Source organism: Rousettus aegyptiacus, unplaced genomic scaffold, assembly GCF_014176215.1.
Source record: "Rousettus aegyptiacus isolate mRouAeg1 unplaced genomic scaffold, mRouAeg1.p scaffold_m13_p_1, whole genome shotgun sequence".
Lineage (NCBI taxonomy): Eukaryota > Metazoa > Chordata > Mammalia > Chiroptera > Pteropodidae > Rousettus > Rousettus aegyptiacus.
In genome coordinates, this window is record NW_023416284.1 from 182882887 (window position 1) to 182904180 (window position 21294).

General features: G+C 45.9%; 1 protein-coding gene across 9 annotated transcripts in view; it reads left to right on the top strand.

Annotated features, from left to right (window-relative positions):
- Nucleotides 1-21294, top strand: part of QKI (QKI, KH domain containing RNA binding) — a 127367-nt gene that overhangs the window by 96900 nt on the left and 9173 nt on the right. For 6 of the 9 annotated variants that reach the window (XR_004951542.1, XM_036223497.1, XM_036223496.1 and 3 more), the window contains exons 5-6: nucleotides 18961-19048; nucleotides 20378-20677. Coding sequence is in view for 8 of the 9 variants with exons in the window: in XM_036223497.1 (XP_036079390.1) it covers nucleotides 18961-19048; nucleotides 20378-20677 (388 nt within the window). In the remaining variant the exon portion in view is untranslated. The remainder of the gene's footprint in view (nucleotides 1-18960; nucleotides 19049-20377; nucleotides 20678-21294) is intronic. The other 3 variants (XM_036223492.1, XM_016128088.2, XM_036223485.1) reach the window with 2 other exon arrangements.

A 21294-nucleotide genomic window follows, 5' to 3' on the forward strand; every position in this document is an offset into this window, starting at 1 on the left:
GACCTTGACGATCAACATTTTTGGAACGGTGAATTTTAAAAGCCTGGTCGGCTTAGATCCAGCAGAACGGGACAAGAGGGGAGGAGCCGGAACTGCTCTCTCCTGCCTTCATCATTTATGTAAATGCGCCCTTAGCACTGGGCCTCCGGGTGCTTCCTTCGTCTCGAGGGACCTTCCTCCGTCTCGAGGGACCTTCCTCCTCCACTCCCCTTCGCCTCCCACTCCATCCTGCCTCCTGGCACCTTCCCAGGGCGCCACCCACACACACAGCAGCGCGTCCCCCAGTGGACAGTGCCCTCTCCTCCCTGAGAAGAGGCTGCCGGCAGTGGCGAGCGGAGTTAATTAACTTGTGCGCATGTACTTAAAGGAAAAATCTCTTGAGGTAGAGTTGCTGGATTAGAGGGTAAGAGCACTTACAGTTTGAATACTTTGCTCGTATGAGAATTTCTGAGTTGCCTTACAGAAAATTCGTGTTAATTTACGGCCCTGCCAGCATTACATGTTTCTCAACACAGTTTCGAACCCCGGGTATTGTTAAGCTTTGAAATCTTTGCTTTTTTAATAGTATTATTTTTTAAAAAAAAATCCATGAGCTTTAGGTGCAAAAATATGAATAAAATAACTCGTGGTTCTTATAACTATTATTTTAGGTCATGTTTTATATGAAAGTTCTGCTACGTTATATTACAGATATTCTTGTAGCAAAAAGCTATATTTTAATCTCCATATCTTGGACAGGTACATAATTCCTAGTTTCATGTTGCTTCGTTGGGGAATATGATTTTGTTTTACATTATCCTTTACAAAGTGGATATATAGCCTATGTGTGGAATTGTCTTTGTATTCAGTATAAATGTTTCTTACCTAACCACGTAGAATAAGTTCTTTTTTGGAAAGATATAGGAAGTTGTGCATATTTCATTGGTTTTGTGTCCATTTTGTTTAATATTATATAGCGAAAGTTCTAACCCTGGCTTGGGGGATCGAGGAGTGGAGAGTGGAGAGCAGTAGACTTTTTGCTTAATCTAAGATTTCACAATTAAATGTAGTAACAGTTGTGTAAATATTTTAGACATCTGCTGATTTTTAAGGTTAATAAATCTGGGTAAAGGTTGAACCTATATGCCTTGTGATACAGTTCTAATTTTTCTAATAATTTTGATGATTTGAGTGTGTTTCCATCAATGTATGTAAAACTGCATAGAACTAAATGTTTAATAAATTAGTTCAAACCCCCTAATTTTAAATTGGGGTTTCAGAACAACCGAATGAAGTAGGTTCTTTTCCTTCCATTTTTCCAACAGGCATATGGACTCAGCGTTATTAGTGCAATTAGTTTTTTCAGAAAGCAGTTTAATATTCTAATTCTACAACAAAACTTTATTTTTCAGCTTTATTGACACATGACTGACAAATAAATCTGGGTATATTTAGCTGGTACAACGTGATTTTAAGGTGTACATTGTGAAATGATCACCCCAATCAAGTTAAGGCATCCATCGCCTCACACAGTTACCATTTTTTAAAGAAGTTTGCTACTCAGCGAATTTCAGGAAGACAGTGCAGTAATGTTAACTTCACCACCAGGCTGAGCATGAGTCCCCCGTCCGCCCTCCACTGTATGAGGAGGTCTGCACCTCCGACCAACATCTCCCCGTTCCCCACGCTGCCCGCTGTCTTCCTGCTCGCGCTGCTCGTACGAGTCCAGCTGTTACATTCAGCTTTGCGTTTTCCGGATCTCATAAAAGCGGACGTTATTTGGTGTCTCGGCTTTTCCGCGGTCTGTTGCTGTGCTTGCGCGTCCGCAGGTGCTCCCTTCCTGCGGGTGATTGGTGCTCCCCCGGACAGGTCAGCCAGTGTGTTTATTCCTCATCCGTGCGGTTTTGATTTTCATTTATCTTAGGACAAATGATGCTGAGCATCTTTTCATGTGCTTCTTGGCAGTTCATTTATCTTCCTCGATGAAGTACCTGCTTAGATTTATCTGTTTTTATTGGCTTGTCTTTTTTGCTGAGTTCTAGTAGTTCTTTATATATTGGGGAAATAAAGCCTTTGTCAGACAAATATTCTCATCTCTGGCTTGACTTTCGTTACCTTGTTTGTGTGGGAAGGCTTTTAAGCACAAAATCAATGTATTTGTAAATATAGAACTTTCAGACGTTTTTATTTTTGTGTTTTTCAAGAAGTTCGCTCTTGTTATCTAAGATTTTTGTCATTCAGTTGTTCGTAACGTTCCTTGTTTATCTCACAGTCTGTAGGACCTGTGGTAGTGCCCCTTTTCCTTTCACGATGTTAGTGGTTTGTGACTTTCTCCCTTGATCATCTAGCTCTGGAGATTTAGTCATTTCTGCTTTTATACTTTTGTCTTCTGCTTAATTTGAGTTTAATTTTATTTTCACTCTTCTTAAAAAGGTGGAAGATGAGTGATTTGAGACCTTTCTTTTCTACGTTTGAGACCTGCCTTTTAAAGGTATAAATTTCTCTCTGAATAATGCTTTAGCTACAGCCCCAAAATAATGTTACATTGTATTTTCATTACCACTTAGTCAAAATGTTTTGATTTCCTTTATGACTTCTTTTTTGACTCATGAGTTATTTCCAGATGTTTCCAGATAGTTGGGACTTTTCTATTAATCGTACCATGACTGATTTCCAATTTTCGTTTTGCTCGGAAAATGCATTCTATAATACTTTATTCTTTTTTAATCTACTCATGACTTTTTATAGTCCAGCATATGATCTGTTTTGAATAATATGTCACGTACACTTCAAAGTATGTATATTCTGCAGTAGTTGGGTATGTGCCATTTAGATGAAGGTGATTGAAAATGTTCAGATATTCTATCCTTACCTGGTTTTTTTTCCTAGTTTTGTTCATTACAGAAAGATGTGTAAAGATCTCCATTCATTGTAAAAACATGCACATCAGTGTGTGTTCTTTTTTGATCGCACAAAATGACAGACTAATTTGGTGTACTCATATGCCCGAGTATATGTCTTTGTATAGCTTACACAACCTATATAAACAGAGTTTGGCATCATTAAAAGATTTCACTCGTTTTTAACATAATGGTAACTTTCCCCTTGTTTTAATTTTGAAGGCTTTTTTTCCCTCCCAAAAAGGCGATTATGTTATTATGCAGCACATTCTCTAGAGAGACAGTACCCAAGCAGTATATAGGTGGCAACTAGTGTTACAGAAAAGTTAGAAGGGTTCACAGGAAGGCATCATGTACTTAAGGAAGACTCCATTCACATAGGTCAGTGAGACTTGAGCTGGAACCCCAAGATACAAAGTTCCAAAAGACAAGATGAGTGTATGTATCTTTTAGGGATAGAGAGTTGTACATTTCAGGTCATCGAAAGTGATGACAGTTATAATAGGATTACACAAATCACGGTCAGGGACTGTCACTTCAATTCAGAGCGTTTATTTTTTTATTTGTAAAAGTGGGTTATTATTGCTCGTTTGCCTGAAAAGGACTTTGTAAAGGTAATAACAATTATTTTTAGCTATGTGGAAGTGTAAGACACATGTTTCCTCTTTTCTCTTCTCGTTTATTTATATGGTAAGTGTACTGATTAAGTCACCTACATCATTGGCCATATCAATTACAACCTCAGTTTCTGGTCACAGGAGGCATCACACCAAAAGAAGGTAATTCTGTTCCCTACCTACAAAAACCCTCATCGCTAGTCCTGATCTCATCAGTATAGGCTTTTGTTTACAGTGGCATAATAAGAAAATTATGAAACTGTCTATCAGTGTTCCTCAAGTATAACGTCATGTACACTGCCCCTCCCACCCCCTACACACACACACTCACGCGTGTGGATCACGTATCGTCTCAGGTGATAGCCATCTCTTTCAGTTTCCATCGCAGGGAGTTAGAAAATAGTAAATACTATTATTTGTATTCATTAGCTAAGACCTTATATGGATACGTATTCTGTGATCTTTTCTAATCTTAAAAGGACCTAAAAACACCAGCAGTGGAAATAGGGGACTATCGTACTGGAATACATTGATATGAGGCTGAGAAAATAGAGGTGAAGGATAAAAGCTTAAATCTCCTTCCTCACCATAATTGTTCCTCCTTTTCAGTAAAAATGAAAGGAAAAGGTTCCTGTTGAGGTAGAACACGGAACCGGAAAGACTCAGTAAGTACTAACCTGTCTCAGGGAAATTCAGGGATTTCAGGCAGCGGACGTTTACGTCGTGTCGTAGTTCAGACTTGGACATGCAAGATGCCGCCGGTTCCAATGTATAAAGTGTTGAATTCAGGCTTGTTTACTTTATGGTGGGTATAATCTTGTCTTTTTGGTGTTTCATTTTCTCTTTACTTCTAGATGTTTGAGAACTCGAACATGCATCAGTTGTGAATATATAGCTGGTCTCTTTATGAAAGTGTTTAATATAGACAGTTCAGTAATATTAAACTGAATTATTGTTCTAATAGATTCTGACAACTTTCCAGCCGAGGATCTTGAAATTTAAAGTTGTTGCCCATTATTTCAAGGAATATTATGAAATTTGAAAATATTTATCAAAAGAAAAGTGATTTTAATTCACTTATTAAGAAACTTGATGCCATTGTCATCAAAATTTGGGAGAATAGTAGAAAGCGATCCATCACAAAATGTTTTGTTTTTTAAAGTTTGCTTTTTATGCTTCCCAAACATTCTTTTCTGTCTAATACTGTATACCTTTGATTCTTAGTTAACTATATATTAATTGTAACCTGAAAATAAATGAAAAGATAGGAAGAGAGATAATGATCTAGAGATAGTCTTATGTGTAAGGTGAGACTGTCTTAACTGGATTATTATCGTACTGAGGGCACTGCATTAGTTCGTGACCAAGGTAGCAATAATTAAAATCTGCGGTATTATTGGGCCTCCGTCTTATTGGGAAAGAAGGCGGGGTGCTGAAAGATTTCAGAGGCGTCAAGCCGTGCTGCACTTGCTCCTTCATAGAGCTGTGTTGGGAAAGACCACCCCTCTCGTGTACAGAAAGGTGTTGCTGCTGTTTTCTGCCCGGTGCAGCATTTTAATCTGAATGGGAGACCTGTCTGGGGACCAGGGCGCACAGTAATTAGCAGTCTCTTCAGAGTGTCGGAGCAGAATTACCATTGTAATGGTTTAGCTGCAGGATAAAAGGATTGAATTTGGGTCGGCTGGTCTGCCAAACTAAATGAGTCGCCATGAGAATTTTCAAATGGAAGAGGCGTTTACTTAAAGCAATGTGGCGGGTTTGAATAAACTCATAAATTACAGGTCTGAAAGGAGCCAGCCCTCCCTTTCTCTTACAAAGACCGGACTGTGTAGAAGACTGATAGCTTCGTAAATTCTTAGCGAGTCAGCCCATGCTCCTGTGTAGATAGGTGACCTGCTTATGAGGCTTATGAGGCTTGTCCTTTCACTAACTGTAGCACCGTAGGCACATTTAAGGAGAGGTAACGTTGGTCCAAATCTCTGGAGAAAAGAAAGATAAAACTGTAGATGTAATCTTCCCTTCCTAAATTAAAGACATCTTCAAGTGATGCTATTGGAGTGATTGTTTTAATAAATATTAACTTGACATTAACTTTAATATTTCTCAGTGCATGTTAATAAATCCCTATCTTTCCACTTGCCATAGTTGTCTCACAAAGTTAGATGAACATTTATAGTTTTTTTTCAGAAAACAGATAAGGTACTACAGCTCATAAACTGGATTACTCGGGACACATGTAAATATTTTCAGAGAGAGCTTCACATCTCCACCGTCTCGGAATAACTGGGTTTTAGTATAAGGACTGGTAGCAAGAAGGTGCTCCCCGAATGCCTAGCCGAGACCGGCACCTGTGCCCCTGCAGCCCCCCGGTCCCCAGGACGGCAGGGTGACGGTTCTCGCACTGCTGGTTTATGCCTGAGCTCCAGGAAAAACACTCCGTGAGGTTTAAAACTTTGAGAATGTAAAATATTCTCTTGCGATACGCGAGGCCTTTGGGGGAGTCTGTTAACGTTTTTAAGCTGCTAGGACCCAGTTTCATAAGGAAAGGAATTATTTGGTCGTTGCTAACCTTAGTGGCCTGAAAATGTAGATGCATCTTTCACAAATGTTGCCCAGGGAGATGCTGGTGTGCAGAGTGATTAACTCAGGTAAGAAAGTATGTGATGGTTTTAAAGTACAGTAAGTATGTTTTGTTTATATATTGATCATTACTTCTTAAAGCATAATTCAAAGTAGTCTGAAATTCTGTAGTTCTAAGGTTACTATTGAACGTTAATTAGTAGGTTAATAAACCTTGACTCAATGACAGATGAGATTTTTTTTTCTTTCTTTTTTTTTCTTTTTAGGGGAGGCAACCCTTGGTTGACCTCACAGATTGCAAGGACTTTGTCAGCTTACAATCCCTTATTTTTTTTAATTTTTAACAATTTAAAAAAATGTTTACACCTACAGCACCTGGTCTTCCTAGGTGGTCTCCCATCCAAGTACTAACCAGGCCCGACCATGCTTAGCTTCCGACAGACATCAGAGGGGATTGGGCTTGCAGATAAGATTTTCTAAAATCTCACTTAAATTCGGAATACAAACACTATCCTAGAAGTCCTTAGGAGAGACCTCTAGAACTCCTGGGGTCAGAATGGCTCCCAGGCCGTGCTCTGTGCGTGGGCGCTCCGATAGGAATGAGGGCGCGCGTGCTGCCATAGGAGGCATGACCGGAGAGAAGAACGCTCGCAGACGTTGAAGTGTGCCGATCCCCGTCTTGCAGAGCGGGGATGATGCTCAGTGAAACGTAACGGGGTTCCACGTCGGGTTTCCGGTTCTGCCCCACCCGCTCCGCGGCCTGTCGTTCACTCTGCCTCAGGGCAGCCGCAGGAGCTTTTCTCCAGCTTGAATTTTCACAAATAATTAAAAGCCATATGTCTTTGGATAGCTGTCCTTGTGGACAGATTAAGAAGTGTGACAAGGTGTAGGTTTTAGGACTTCAGTCACTTCCATACCAAACTTTTACAAATCACCGAGAGCTGAACGAGCTCTCTGTCCACTGTCCTGCTGTAATGTTGTCTGGCTGTGAATCAGGCGCTTAAAAATTCTTGGTAGCAATAATAAAATGTGCCTTGTCTAGGGTAACTGATCAAGCTTTCACAAATAAAAGCTCTGTATGAAAAACATCCTTGCAATTCTCATTAGGATTTATTGAGGAGTAGCTTCTCCAAATACAAAATTTTGTTGAGACAAAAATTTTAGATAGTGTGTAACTTTCAATTCGAAGTGTTACAAATATCAAATGAGATTCTGGGTACAGTATGTGTTTATTCCCCAAGCAATATTTTTGCAATTTATATATAAGAAGTCCTTCCATTTTAATCTTGTATTCCATGTATCCTTCAGAATTTGCATCTTTAATTTATCATTTTATACCTGCTTGTACCCGTTTATTCTTAAATATTAATGTTTCTATCTCATAAGTAAATATGCTGCTCACTGGCTAGGAAAATGCATTTTAGTTTTTAAAAATATATTCCTATTAAATGTATGGTATTCTACACAACTATTCTAAAAGTAATTTAAAATACATTTTTATTAAAAAAAATTAATAGAAAAATAGATGAGTGATTTCTCACTGTATCTTCTTTAGTTCAGTTCTTTTCATACATCCCTTTAATTTGTTTGCATGCCCTGCTGATGGTTGGTAAGTAGAATCATGTTCCTTATATATAGGCAAAGCATTTGTAATTTATTCACTTTGTATTAATGAATATTGAAACTGAATTGGCAAAATGTGAAGAAAACTGATGTCCCTTATTTTATTTAACTTGCTTGTGTTTTTAACCCTTTTATTTAATATTTCTTGAAACATTTCAAGTATTGTGATATTTATGAGTAAAATTATGTACTGCCATTGTGGAATTTGGTAGTGTAATTAATGACTCAGATGAACATTTCAGTATTATATTGAAATTGTTTCAGACAGACTTACTTGATAGCTCATCTTATGGCTTGATTTCCTTCTTCATTTTGGATAACCGAATTCTGAAAACTTTAATTACAAAAATGACACTTATTAGTAATGAGATTCCTCCTTTATGAGAATTACTCTGAAGCCTGTATTACAGAATTATATTGTTAGATGTGTTGTGTTTTTAATTCTCTTAACCTTTAATGCCCTTGTGGGGGAAAACATTTCATCTTTAATGTATGATTCATATATAAGATATAAATTGAATTGTTTTTGAGGTTCTGGCTTTAAACTGACATGGCATCAGCTTATTTTGCTAAACCTCTTGGTAGACTATATCTCTGGGTAAGCCAGAGACTTGTGAATTAGCTTGCTTTGTGATATTTATTTTATGAATTCTCCCGTGAATGATGGCAGTATACTCTGTTTAAATAAAATACTTTGATTACTGAATCAGTGAAATTATAATATATTTGTGGAGATTAAAAGAATCTTTTAATGACCGTCAAAAAGCAAGTCACTTCACAAACTTCCGTTGAGAAACTGCTATTTACCAGGCTAGATACTAAGACTTCAGTGAGTACAGAGGTTTAGATTCAGAAAGTAAATAAGGGTATAGGACAGAGTTAGTGAGCTCGCCAGTTACTTATTTGGTCACTTGACGCTTGCTCTTCAGCAATGCCATGCTTTCTCTAAAGGCAGATACTCGCTAGAGTATCTTCTCTCCACGTTGTTCTTCTTGGCCATTCTTATCCTAACCACATCTCCAGGGACCACTGCCATTGTCATTTTCCTCAGTCTGGTTCTGATCGCCAGTCTATCCACCACCTCCCGTTGGATGACTTTCAGCCATCTCAAACCGCACATTTCTTCGCCCTCCTCCCATAGGGATTCCGCCGTCGTTCCCTTTACGTGGAAGCCGTTCGTTGCCTAGGATCGTACACTCTTCGCTTTACCTCGATTCCCCCTGCTCCCGCTCCTTCCCATCTCCTTCGACACCAGGTGCCCGCTGCTTCCGCCTTTTGGTAAGCACGGGCCTCCCTCCTCCCTGTTTCCAGCACTGGACCAGCTCCAGCGCCACTCCCTGCTCCCCGAGGCCAGACTGTCTCCTCAGTGCGCAGGGGCGCAGCGCCCCTGGCTCGGGTGCTCCCTGGCCTTCCCCTCACCGCGAAACTGCGAACTGGCGAGCGTGGCGGTCGCGGCCCGTCTCCACCCGGTGTGCGCCTGCCTTTCCACCGCTGTTTCTGCCCTCTCTCCGGTGCCCACTCACTCTCCCCTCATGTGAAGTGACTCGCAGCTTCCAGAGCACTCCTGGTCACGGGTGTGTCATGCTGACCTCTGGAGTGGGCGCGGAAGAGGCGGGTAGTAGCTTTCTCAGTAGAAACTAAGCTGTGAAAAGGCTCAGGAAAAACCACGGGAAAGGTTTGGTAATCCAGTGCTTTGACAATTTACAATCAGCAAATAGGGAGCTTATTCCCTAAAAACACTACACAGTATTTGTCAGGATTTTTTAAATGGGTGCACATTGATATACAGTAGGAGTCTTCACTTTCTCAGTCATAACCTCTCAAAGCTATTTTTTTAACCCAACGCGGCGCCGTTTTAACAGGCGTTTCGAGCATCTGCTTGTGTTCACTGAACCAGCAGTGTTGGCCCGCCAGGAGCCCGACAGTGCCGCCGCGTGCCGTCTGTCCTGCCACACGCGGAGACGTGCACTCCTGTGACGCGCAGTCAGGCCGCGGGTTGCGCAGGGCTCTTCATGAGAAATCAGGAGAATTTTAAACTCACGTTAATTTATTCTTTCCCATGGGAATTTTTAGTAATCAAAGATTTTGAGAAAGCTCTAAATCTAATACTATAAAACCAATCAGTGTACAAGAGAACAGGTCCAGTGTCAAAATGTTTCTAACTCAGGGAACCAACGCTGTCGCCTTTCTTTTCACCACCAGCAAATTATTTCTTAAATATTCACACCAAATATTTAAAGCACCATCTTAAGAAGAAAGACGCTTACCTGTGGACCATCGGTCAGACTTCAGCCACCAGTGTAGTAGTTAGCCAGCGTGTGTGCACAGCTTCCAACGCATTGCTCCCCGATGCCATTTCTTACCATGAAAACTCATCTGGTAAGACAAATACCAGTTTGTATATTGATGCCAGTGGGAAGAATCGTGCCACCGCTCGTCATAATTACGTAGATGGAAAGCACTAGAACCTGCTGTAGTGTGAAAGCCGAGTGGAGCAGTGACTGAGATTTGGTCACGATCGTCAGTAGAGGTGACTTTTAAGAACTATATGTTGTACATACCTGTGTATTCATACACATGCCTTACATGTAATTACATATAACACACACATAAAATGTACAAAAACAGGAGCAGTGAAACTGAGGCAGAGTGCAGCGATAGCGGCCCTCTCGTCCTTCCTGGGGGGTCACTGGGCGAGCTCGTCAGGTGAGCGCCCCCTGTCACAGAGGGAGCAGTTCTACCACGCGCGTAGTCTCTACTGAAATAGCATGTTTTAATATAATCTCAGTAGACAATTTTCATGGAAAAGGAAGAGTGGGGAAATCATAGCTTTTACTTGGAAATGCCTGAGAAAAATTCCAATTTGAGCCTTTATTCAAAGAACTTAGTGGCATTTTTCTATTTGATTAGCAGTTCTTTCGTTTAGATTAAGTTATCAAACGGGCCATAAAATTAATACACATAAGTTTGCTTAACAACATTCATTGGAAAAGCCTTTTCAGGACACATTTTGACAATGTGTGCATCTTCTGGAATAAAATGGAGAGTAAATAAATAAATTTAAGTTATTGGTATTTATTCACAAGACGTAATCCGTAATCGGGAAAATAATTTGTAACAGGGATCTTTGTAAAGGCGAATGACGTTAAGCAGTAAGGAAGCGTTATCTGCATCCCCACCGGAAGCAAGTCAGTTCGGGATGTCCGTCCTGTCGCTCTTAATCGTGCGGCCTTCCTGCCTCTGGACTTCCCTCTCCAAACGAGCAGGCCTCCCTGCCCCACACTTTCACTTTCTGTGCTTTTAGAAGTGTTCCCTGCCTTTAAGGTTTGCAGTCTAGTTTGGGGAGAGGCAGAAAGGTAAAGCAAGTTCAAAAACGTGTCACAGGTACTATGACAAAAGTTTACAGAGCGTACTGAAAGATCAAATGAAAAAGCACAGGGCGAGGCATTCATATGAACCTAGAAGCAACAAATGAACAGGACAAACAGAGACTCACGGACATGGACGGTGACTAGCGGTTACCAGAGGGGAGGGGGGAGGGAGGAGGGGAGAGGTAGTCGGGGTAAAGGGGGTCACATATGTGGCGACAGAAAGAAATCTAACTGCAGGAGGTGAACACGCAGAGTAAATGCGCATATGCCTCACTGTTGACGTGTGCAGACGAAACTCACTGGACTCCGTTAACCAATGTCACCGTAAAAAAATAATTAGTTTTTTAAAAAGTTTGTGTAGTTCCTGTAGTAGTGTGTGTGCGCGTGTGTTTGAGTCTTCTAAGCTTTTCTGATTAAAGTGCCTCGTGCTGATCCCCTACCTTACCTTGCTTTACCTGTGGCAAGTGGCTGCCGCTGAGCCAGGTACAGATGCTCTTCGGTTGCAGTGGGTTGTGGTCTGATGAGCCCCCCGCGAGATGGCAGATACCAGTAGGTGGGAAATGCACTTACTACGCCGAGGCTCCCGCGCGTCACAGCTCCGACCCGCCCGCGGCGTGCTCAGGGCGCCGACGTCAGCCCGCAGCGGGTGGCTGGCCTGAGTGTTTTCTCAAGAGGCGTTGCCCTCCTCGCCGTCCTCCCGGAAGCAGGGCACGCAGACGGGGCTTCCGTGCGCGCGGCGGGATGTGAACGCCGCACCTCCGGCGGGCGCTGGCCTGGCGCGCCGCGGAGCCCTGGCGCCCGCCCTCGCGATCCCGGGACCGGCTGGGCCCGTGGCGGGTCGCCGCTGCCCAGCACCGTGACAGTGCTGCGCTGCGCACCGCTGGCCCAGGGGAAGGTCCACGTTCAGAGTTCGAATTTCGGTTTCTGTGGAATGGGCGTCTCGCCGTTGTAGAGTCACAGTCCTAAGTGGGACCGCCGTAAGTCTGGAGTCCCCTGTATGACGACACAGTGGGGACATGTCACGTCAGGTAGCATGACGGGAACTAGGAGAAGATGCCACGATTTCCCCCTTGCGTGTCTCCAGCATGTGGAGCCCTGGATTCCTCAGTGGAACAGCGTAGTCATCTCTGCGCGGCGTCCGAGCCGATGGCTTTGTAACGGGAGGAACGGGCCGTGTCGCCCAGCGGAGCAGAGACTTCATCTTCATCTTCATCTTTATCTTCACGCTAGGGTGTCTTTGCCTCGCCACCGGCTGTGGCAGCTCCGACGCCTGCCCTCAGCGCAGGCCCCGGGTCCCGCGCTCGGGGCCTCGGCGGGCCGAAGGCGCGCGTCACGCTCTGCGGCGGGGCTGTCCCCGCGGCGCTGCTCACCTCTGCCCGTGCCCCGCCTCACCCTTCTCACAGTGTTCCCAGCGTGTTCGCGGTTACCCTGTTTGCTGTGGCGACCCGCGACCTCGGGTGCCGCCGTTGCCTTCGTGTTGGCAGATCGCGAGCCGCACTGGGGCAGAAGGCGACGTCGCCTTCGCAGTGTTTCCCGGGCCCCCCTGCCGCCCCGTCTCTCGTCCATGCCTTGGCCTCAGACAACGGTGTTGAAGTCAGGCCAGTTACTGTGAAAGGAAGAGTCGCATGTCTCTCACTTCACATCGAAAGCTAGACAGGATCGAGCTCCGCGAAGACGTCCCGTCAGAAGCCAAGACAGGCCTGAGCTGGGCCTCGTGCAGCAAACAGCCCAATCGTGGGTGCAAAGGGAAAGTTCTTGAAGGAAATTAAAAATGCTGCTCCAGTGAACACACAAATAGTAAGAAAGGAGAACAGCCTCACTACCGACGTGGCGAAAGTTTTAGTCTGTCTGTATAGAAGATCAAACCAGCTACGACATTCCCTTAAACCGAAGCCTAATCCGGAGCAAGGCCCGAACTCTCCTCACGTCTGCGAGGGCCGAGGGAGGTGACGAAGCTGCAGAAGGAAAGTGTGAGGCCAGCAGAGGTTGGCGCATGAGGTTTCAGGAGGGAAGTGGTCAGTACAAGGCGAAGCAGCAAGTTATCCAGAGGATCTCGCTAAGATAATGAATGGATGGCAGATGTCAGTGTAGACAAAACAGATGCCATCTGGGACTTTGGTAGTTGAAGCTAAATCTACTCTCCCTGTACTCTGTAAACGGAATAACAAATTCTGAATGATAATATGGTTTCCTGAATATTTTAAGCTCACTGTTGAGACCTACTTTTCAGCAAAAAGAAAAAAGAAAAATCCTTTCCAAAAAGTACTGCTCATCGATAACGCACCTGACCACCCAAGAGCTTTGTCGAAGGTGTACAACGAGACGGATGTTTTTTCTCCCGCCTCCTAACACAATATCCATTCAGCAGTCCATGGATTAAGGAGTAATTTTGACTTACAAATTGTATTGTTATTATTTAGGAAATACACTTCACAAGGCTATACCTGCCATAGATAGAGAGTGAGTCCTCCGATGGATCTGGGCAGAGCAAATTGAAAACCTCTGGAAAAGAGTCACCATTCTAGGTGCCATCAGGAACATTGATGATTCATGAGTCAAAATAACAAAATTAACATAAGTTTGAAAAAAGGGTGACTTTGAGGAGTTCAAGACTTCAGTGGAGAAGTAACTGCAGAGGTGATGGGGTCAGTGAGAGGACCAGAAACAAGTGGAGCCTGAAGACGCCATCGAATTGCCGCCCTCTCGCGATGAAACTCCAGTGGACGAGGAGTTGCTTCTTACGGATGAGCAAATCGTTGATTGAAATGGAATCTGCTCCCGGTGAAGGGGCCATGAATACCGTTGAAGTGACAACAGAGGACTTAGAATTTTAAATCAACTTAGTTGATAAAGCAGTAACAGGGTTTGAGAGGATGGACTTCAGTTTTGAAAGAAGTTCTGTGGGTAACATGCTATCAAACAGCATCACATGCTACAGAGAAATCATTCATGAAAGGCAGAGTCAGTCCGTGTGGCAGATGTTGTTTTATTTTAAGAAACCGCCCCTCCCCTCCGGCTTCCAGCAGCCCAGCCAGCACCCTGATCAGGCAGCGGCCATCAGCATTAAGGCCAGACACGTAGCCACCCCAAAGGTTACAACTCACTGAAGGCTCAGATACTGGTCAGCGCTTTCTACCGATAAAGTGTTTTTAATTTTTGAGATAAAATGCTGTTGCACGCTTAATAGGGTACAGTATAGTGTAAACATAACTTTTATAGGCACGGAGAAACCAGAAAGTTCTTGCGACTTGCTTTATCGCGGTGACTGCTTCATGGCGGTGGTCTGCAACCAAACTCGCAGTATCTCCAGGGTCTGCCTGTACTGGGCTTCTGAGGCGATTCTGTGAATTTCTCTAATGCCCTTTGATTTGTGAACATCACTCTTTGTGTTAGACTTAACACAGTATATCGTAGCGGGTGCTTATTAGCCATTTGCTAACTGGACATTGAAGACTGGGAAGAATAAGGAACATGGAATTAAAGAACCTTTTAATAATAAATAGAAATAGTTAGCAGATTATAATAGAGTCCACATAGATTTTTGACAAAAAATGGGGTTGGTGACGTCAACAGAGGGAGGAAATTGGTGTGGCCATAAATGCCATCTGGGAAAGGCAGATTCTGCGAAATAGGAATGGGGACCCACTTCTGTCCAGGAAAACAAAAAGCCCCGTAGGTACGGCAGGTCGTCAGATAGCATCGTGCCTCACCACGTCGATGAGATGCCTGAGGAGCGCAGCTCTTCGTATCAGTTAGCCTGTGGTGAAATGGGTTTTGTTACATGCCGTTTGCTTAAAGTCGCAGAACCTAGCGATGATATTAAGTAAGGACTTACCGTATTCCAACACAGAGAATTAACCAAGGAATTGGTTAAACAGGTGTCGGGAAGTGAAAAAGAAAAAGGAGACGGGGTGTGGTGCAGATTTAGAAGTGGCAGGAAGCGCTATTCCTGCAGGGCCGGAGGAGGCGGGAGAGGGGTCGGTACTGTGCCCGGGTCTCAGGCACGTGAGGTGGTTCGGTGCGGAGGTGGAGCCCAGACCGCGGACCGTGAGGCCGGCCCCCCGGGAGCTCGGAGGAGTGGCCGCGTGGCTGGGGCCGCAGTGGAGCTGGCGGCAGTGCGGGGAGGCCTGGTGGCGCCCGCAAGCAGCTGCCTCCCGCAGGGCGCACAGCTGGGAACAGCTGTCAGGAAGGCGCCCCTTCCACCCTCCCAGGCCTCGGGCTCCCTTTAACGCCAGCCCTGTGTCCTCGGCCGCGGGAGCCCGGCACACCAGCTGGCCACGGGCAAGGTCACTGGAGCCCTGGCCCAGCCTTTGCAGGCATGCAGCAGGCCAGTCAGGAGCTCAGTCTGGAGGAGGAGATTCTGGAAACGTGTGGGGGGTGCTTTCTCTACCAGCTTTCCAGGGTAAGTCGGGGTTAGTAGACCCCAGATGCGTGTTCAGCCGTCTGCCTCAAATCTCCACTTGGGCGTTTGGAACAGGCTTTGCAAGCTTAATATTGGATTCCATGTCGCTCAGCCATTATCTTCTCCTTAAATGGAGCCACTATATACTTTTATCGCTAATCTAAAAACCTCATTATCATTCTCTAATGTCTCCTTTCCCCTCACTCTGTATATCCAGCTGGTCATTAAGTCCTGTCAAGTTAACTTACCTTTTCTGTCTCTGGTATTATATCTGCTTCTGTTCAGTTCATCTTCTTCCGTGTCCTGGAATGGACTAAAACTCATTCCTGGTCTCTTCATTTGCCCCCAGCAGTCAGTTCACAAAATAGCAGAATGAGCTTTCAGGGACACATCCTGTTTGGCCACCCCCCTGTGTAAAACCCTCTATTTAAATTTAAATTCAGGTCAGGTCAGTTCTTTAGAGGGCAGGCCAGATGCAGGTGATGATTGGGGTTAAAATTCTTTACAAATTTTAGTCATTCTTCCTTTTCTCTCTCCTCTATTGATCTCTTGTTTAGCCTTGTTCTAAATTGAATTAATCGTGTACTTTTTCTGTTTAGAAAACCTTTTATACTCATTTCAGGTTTATAGAAAAGTTTTAGTCAGTTTTTTAATGTATTGAGCAAGTTCACTTTTGCAAGGCATTGAGAGCAGTAAAGAAGAATAGTTATTGATTAATTTATGGATACAAATCATACAGGACTTCCTAAAAACAATATGAAAAAAACAGAAAAGACGAGGTAACAGATGGCTGTACGTAATCGATTCCCCCACAAGGAGCCCCGCGGGTTAAGGGAAGCGGTACGGACCGCGTGGAAGCAGGAAAGGCTGCCAGGAAGGGGCTGCGGTCGGCCTGTGAGAAGAAGGTGCACAGGGTGTTCGGGGTCGTGTGGAACTTGGAGCAGAAGAGCAGGTTTGTTGTAGGGGACGGGGACGGGTGATCTGCACTGGAGCGCAACGTGCGCAGACAGGGCCGCTCCTAGAAGTCATGCAATGCCTGAACGCTAAGCCGGAGGGTTTGGGCTTTTCTTCTAGGCAGTGGTTCAGTTATTTTATTAATTGACACATTTTTAATGATTTGGAAATATTCATACATTTTTTTCAGTTCTCTATAATGAATTACATTGTTGTAGTGAGTTTTTTAAATTTGTGCTTTATAGATTTTGTAATACCAAATGAACATGATTTTTTCATTTCTTACATGAGGGCTTTGAATTCAAAAGATAATTCCACTCAAAGGCACCGCATTGGAGAAGGTGTGAGGAGGGCTTCGGACAGGTCCTCCGGGCTGGAAGCCAGTTGCGCAGTGTGACCTTTAGTGATGTCGGGTCAGCTAACGACCTTCCCGGTCTGAGCCTCAGGATGGCGTAGTTAGTGCCAGCACCAGACCGGCTGGGGAGCGGGGTGCTCGCGGTGGAGGTCTGACATCTGGTCCTCGGGACGCAGCACCTCACAGGGCAGTGGGCCTGTAGAGACGTTTCCGAGTGTTTGGTATCTTTGTAAACCTTTCTGTTTCGAAGGTAAAAAATGTGCATTATAAAGTTTTAATAATCTTCACATGATGTTTCACTGTTACATGTTTCAGAGGTAAAGGTGTTCTTCACAGTGTTTTAGTAATCTTCACGTTCTGTTTCTCATGCGGAATATTAGAGACATACTCATCTATCCCCTTCGAGCCAGCCAAATTCCACTCTTAGATATTTATCCAAAAGACAGGAAAAGTTGTGTTCATAAAAAAAGCTTTGTACAAAAATTTTCATGGTAGGTTTATTCACAGTATCCAAACTCTAGAAACACCCAAATGTCCCGTAGCAGAAGAATGGATAAATATCATATTATTCAGCTGTGAAAACAAATTAACTACTGACAACAGGCAGTAATGTGGAAGCATTTCAGAAGTGCGCTGAGGGAAGGAGGCTGGGCACAGCGGAAGTGTATAGCGTGCGACTGCGTCGTGCACCATTCTGGAGGCGGCACTACACCGCGGTGATGGGCCTGATAGTGTTGTCGCGGGGCCTTGGCTGGGAAGAGGAGCAACGGAGCACCGAGCGGCGGAGATGCCCCGTGCCTTGATGTGCGTTCATCACCAGCGACTTGCACTGGGACTCAGCATCTCATTGCATACGAGTTAGAACTCGGTGTTTTTGGACGTAGAGCGAATACCTCAGCCTCCGAGGTGCGAGGCTCTCAGTGACCGCTGCGCCGTATGGTGAGACAGAGGCCACGTCCTTCGCTTCCTTAGTCAGAAGTGGGGAAGCCAGTGTTCCATCTCTGCAGGGGTGTTCGAGCAAGTTCTGCGAAGTGCCTTTCGAGTTGCCTGGGGTGGAGACCTGTGATTTCGGGGCACCACCCCGGATCAGCTTGAGTCTGGGAGAGAAGCGAAGGGGTCGGGTAAACTCTGGTCCTGAAGCCGGGGATGGAACGTGACTAGAGTGGTGGTGACTTAAGAAAGAAACCAGCACGTTTTCTGGTCTGAAATCATAGCAGAGAAAGAGGCGGCGCACGCCTTCCCCGTGCCCAGGCAGGTAGCGTGTCAGGTCCCACTTCCTGCGAGCCGGGCGCGAGGGTCGGAGGAACCTGTCCTCTTGGAAGCACGTCCCTAATGACCTCTGCCAGCTCCTGAGACGCGCGTCTGTGCGTACGCAGCGGCTGGGTGGCAGGCGGACGACAGCGCCAGGTTACGATCCGGCTTCGCCACCCGAGTCCTGTGCCCCGCCGCGGAGTGGCCCGCCAAGAGTGATGTGGTGCAGTGTGCACACTGCGGTTCATAATTTGCAAGTCACAGCGGCCTCTCGAGTGGCGTCGTCATGACCTGCGCCCCCGGCACCGCCTGGGCAAAGCCGAGCTGCTCTGGTCTGGTCCCGGGGGCGGGGCCTCCGCGGACGGCGCCGCCTGCGCTGCGTGCACGCTGCGGGCGGGGCGCGGGCGCGCACGTGCGTGTGTCCCCCTCTCCCCCCCCCCCGACCCCCCGACCCCCCGACCCCCCCCCCCCCACCGGCGCCTTTGCCCGCGGCGGGCGCCGCGCCCCCGACGGGCGTGCTCGCTTGGTGCCCGCGTGCGGCGGTCCGGTGGGGACGCGCGTCCAGGCACCTCGTCCCCGTGCGGGGCTCGCGCGCGGCGGCCGCACGTCGCCGCGTCCATCTCCACTCTCGATTCGGTGGCGTTTCAGACGCGCGCCACTGTCCCGCTGTGGAAGGTGACCCGAGGCGTAGCTGCCGTTTTTCACCTTCATGGAGCGCAGGTCGCGTGCCGCCCGGCATTCCGTTACCTGTACGAGCAGCGCAGGGACGTGCGCGCGTGGCCGGCGAGAGCCCCGCGCCCCAGGGCGGCAGGGAGAGGCCGGGGCATCGGGGCCCGGGCTTCCCCGGCTTCCTCTCCGCCTCGGAACGCGCGTGCGCGCCCAGGCGCGCCACTCACGCGTGCGCTGCCCTTGTGTCTCCCTCGTGCAGGCGGAGGGCGAGGACAGCCTGAAGAAGATGCAGCTGATGGAGCTCGCGATTCTGAACGGCACCTACCGCGACGCCAACATCAAATCACGTAAGAGCGGCCGCCCGGCCCCGGCCGTCCCCGCGCGCCGCGCGCCGCCCGCCGCCCGCCCTCCGCGCGGCCTCGCGACCCGCGGGCGGCTGGCGTGACCGGTCGAAGCGACTGTCGCTCGATGCGGGGCTGGCAGCCCCGTTTCGACTGCAGTCGCAAATTGAGGACACACTCTTGATTCTATTTTACGCCAGCATGCTTTAAGTTTTGAGTTTATAAATTTTCTTCTGTTGATGGAATTTCAACTTTAAATTCAAGAGTTGATGGGAATTTCCTATTCTGTTAACTACAGGCTTAAGACCTCTAGCTTATTTTGTTACATTTATGAAAATGATGAAACAGTTCCAAACTTTTTAAAATTGGTGTGGAACGTGTCTGAGCGCAGCGATCCTTCCGCCGGGCTCTGTTCTTTCTCCTGGCGTTCCCGTTTTCCCTCCAGTATTTTTTCTGTATTGATTTGATATGTGAGTTCACAGACAGCAGTAAGGAGATACGATTTTAAATCCATTTTTTTCCCTTTTGTGTATTTGTGCATGTTTTCATGAACTAAGAGAGGGTTGCTTTTTATATTTAAAACTAAATATGGAATTTATATTTTGAGACCGTCTTAAGATTTTCACATTTATATGAATAGAACATATTTAAATTACTAATTTTTTAAAAGAAATTGAATTTTAGAGTTCTAGCCAGTTTTCCAAAATGTAGAGAAACTGGTGGGTTTATAAGTCGTTCCTTTCCAGGTGGCTGGCTTCAGCATACTGTTGAGATGGACTATCTCGTTCACAGTCACGTGCTTAGGAGTGGCACGTTCACTCTTCTGTGATGAAGTTAATTCCTACATATGCAGAAAATTTATATATAGCTAGTGGTTACTTGACTTAATACAATAAAAATTACCCTTTAATTCGAAACCGAAACTATAGAAATATAGCACAGCTGTATTTCTGTGGACTCCTTTTAAAGGTTTTTTAACGTCCTTCATTGCAAGTGTTTTCTTGTGCTTCTGCATGCACCTTTAGTCTCATGAGATCTTAAAAACAGATATATTTAGTTCGTATGTTTGATAAAACTTTTAATGGTCTTGTTCATTTTTTTACAGTGGCTTTTTAATTTTTGAACATTTATTAATCACATTGGGAAAGGGGAAGCTGTTTGCATTTGATTGGTGTGCTTGGGCATTTTTTTCCGTGTGATCGGCGCATGTACTAATGATTTCCTTTTATTTTTCTCCTTTCCTGCTTTTTCTTTTCTTTTTCCTACTTGCCTCTCACTCTCTGTGTTTTACGCCGCTGCCTCTGCCCCCCCTCTCGATTTCTCTGCTTACTGTAGCAGCCCTTGCCTTCTCTCTTGCAGCAACAGCCCAGGCTGCCCCCAGGATCATCACCGGGCCGGCGCCGGTGCTCCCGCCAGCGGCCCTGCGCACCCCCACGCCGGCCGGCCCCACCATCATGCCTTTGATCAGACAGATACAGACCGCGGTCATGCCCAACGGAACGCCTCACCCGACTGCTGCAATAGTTCCTCCGGGGCCGGAAGCCGGCTTGATCTACACGCCCTACGAATACCCCTACACGCTGGCCCCAGCCACGTCAATCCTGGAGTACCCCATCGAACCTAGCGGTGTATTAGGTGAGTCGTGTTCTCTGTGTGGTGAGCATTCTTCTGCGTAACTTTTGCCGCCCCAGACTTTGAGGTCGTTGTATTAGTTAGTTTTAAGAGGCGAGACCAGTTCTCAGGAGGGAAGACCGAAGGCTAAGTTTCGTTGTATTTCAGCCCCCCGTAGACGGCCCCCTTTTCAGTAATCGTACCGCAGGTGCGTTCATAGTCCCTGCGGTAGCTCACGTTCACTTTGGATGGATAACTGTGCTACGGCCATCTCCGACAGGAAACCCTCTCCCGTTTGGTGTCTCAGGTCTCTCTGAGTTTCAGGTCCCACCCTGTGGCCTGCCCCCGCCATCAGCCCAGCCACCCAGAGTTAGTCTTTTTGTCTCACAGCTAAATGTTAATTTTCTCTGTGAAAGCACCTTGAGATCTTTTAAACACTGCAGTTGTGTCTGCGTGTTCTAGTGTGCAGGGCCCCAGCAGATAGCTGCAGTCTTCAGGCTGCTTCAGGTTTTCTCTTTTGAAGTCCTAGTTGATATTACACATAAAAGGAAGGCTTAATTCCACTAGCACAGTCTGGAGGGATAAGTGAATACCGAGTCACCGAGTTAAACTCACACCGAGGCAAGAGTTAGGGTCACGCT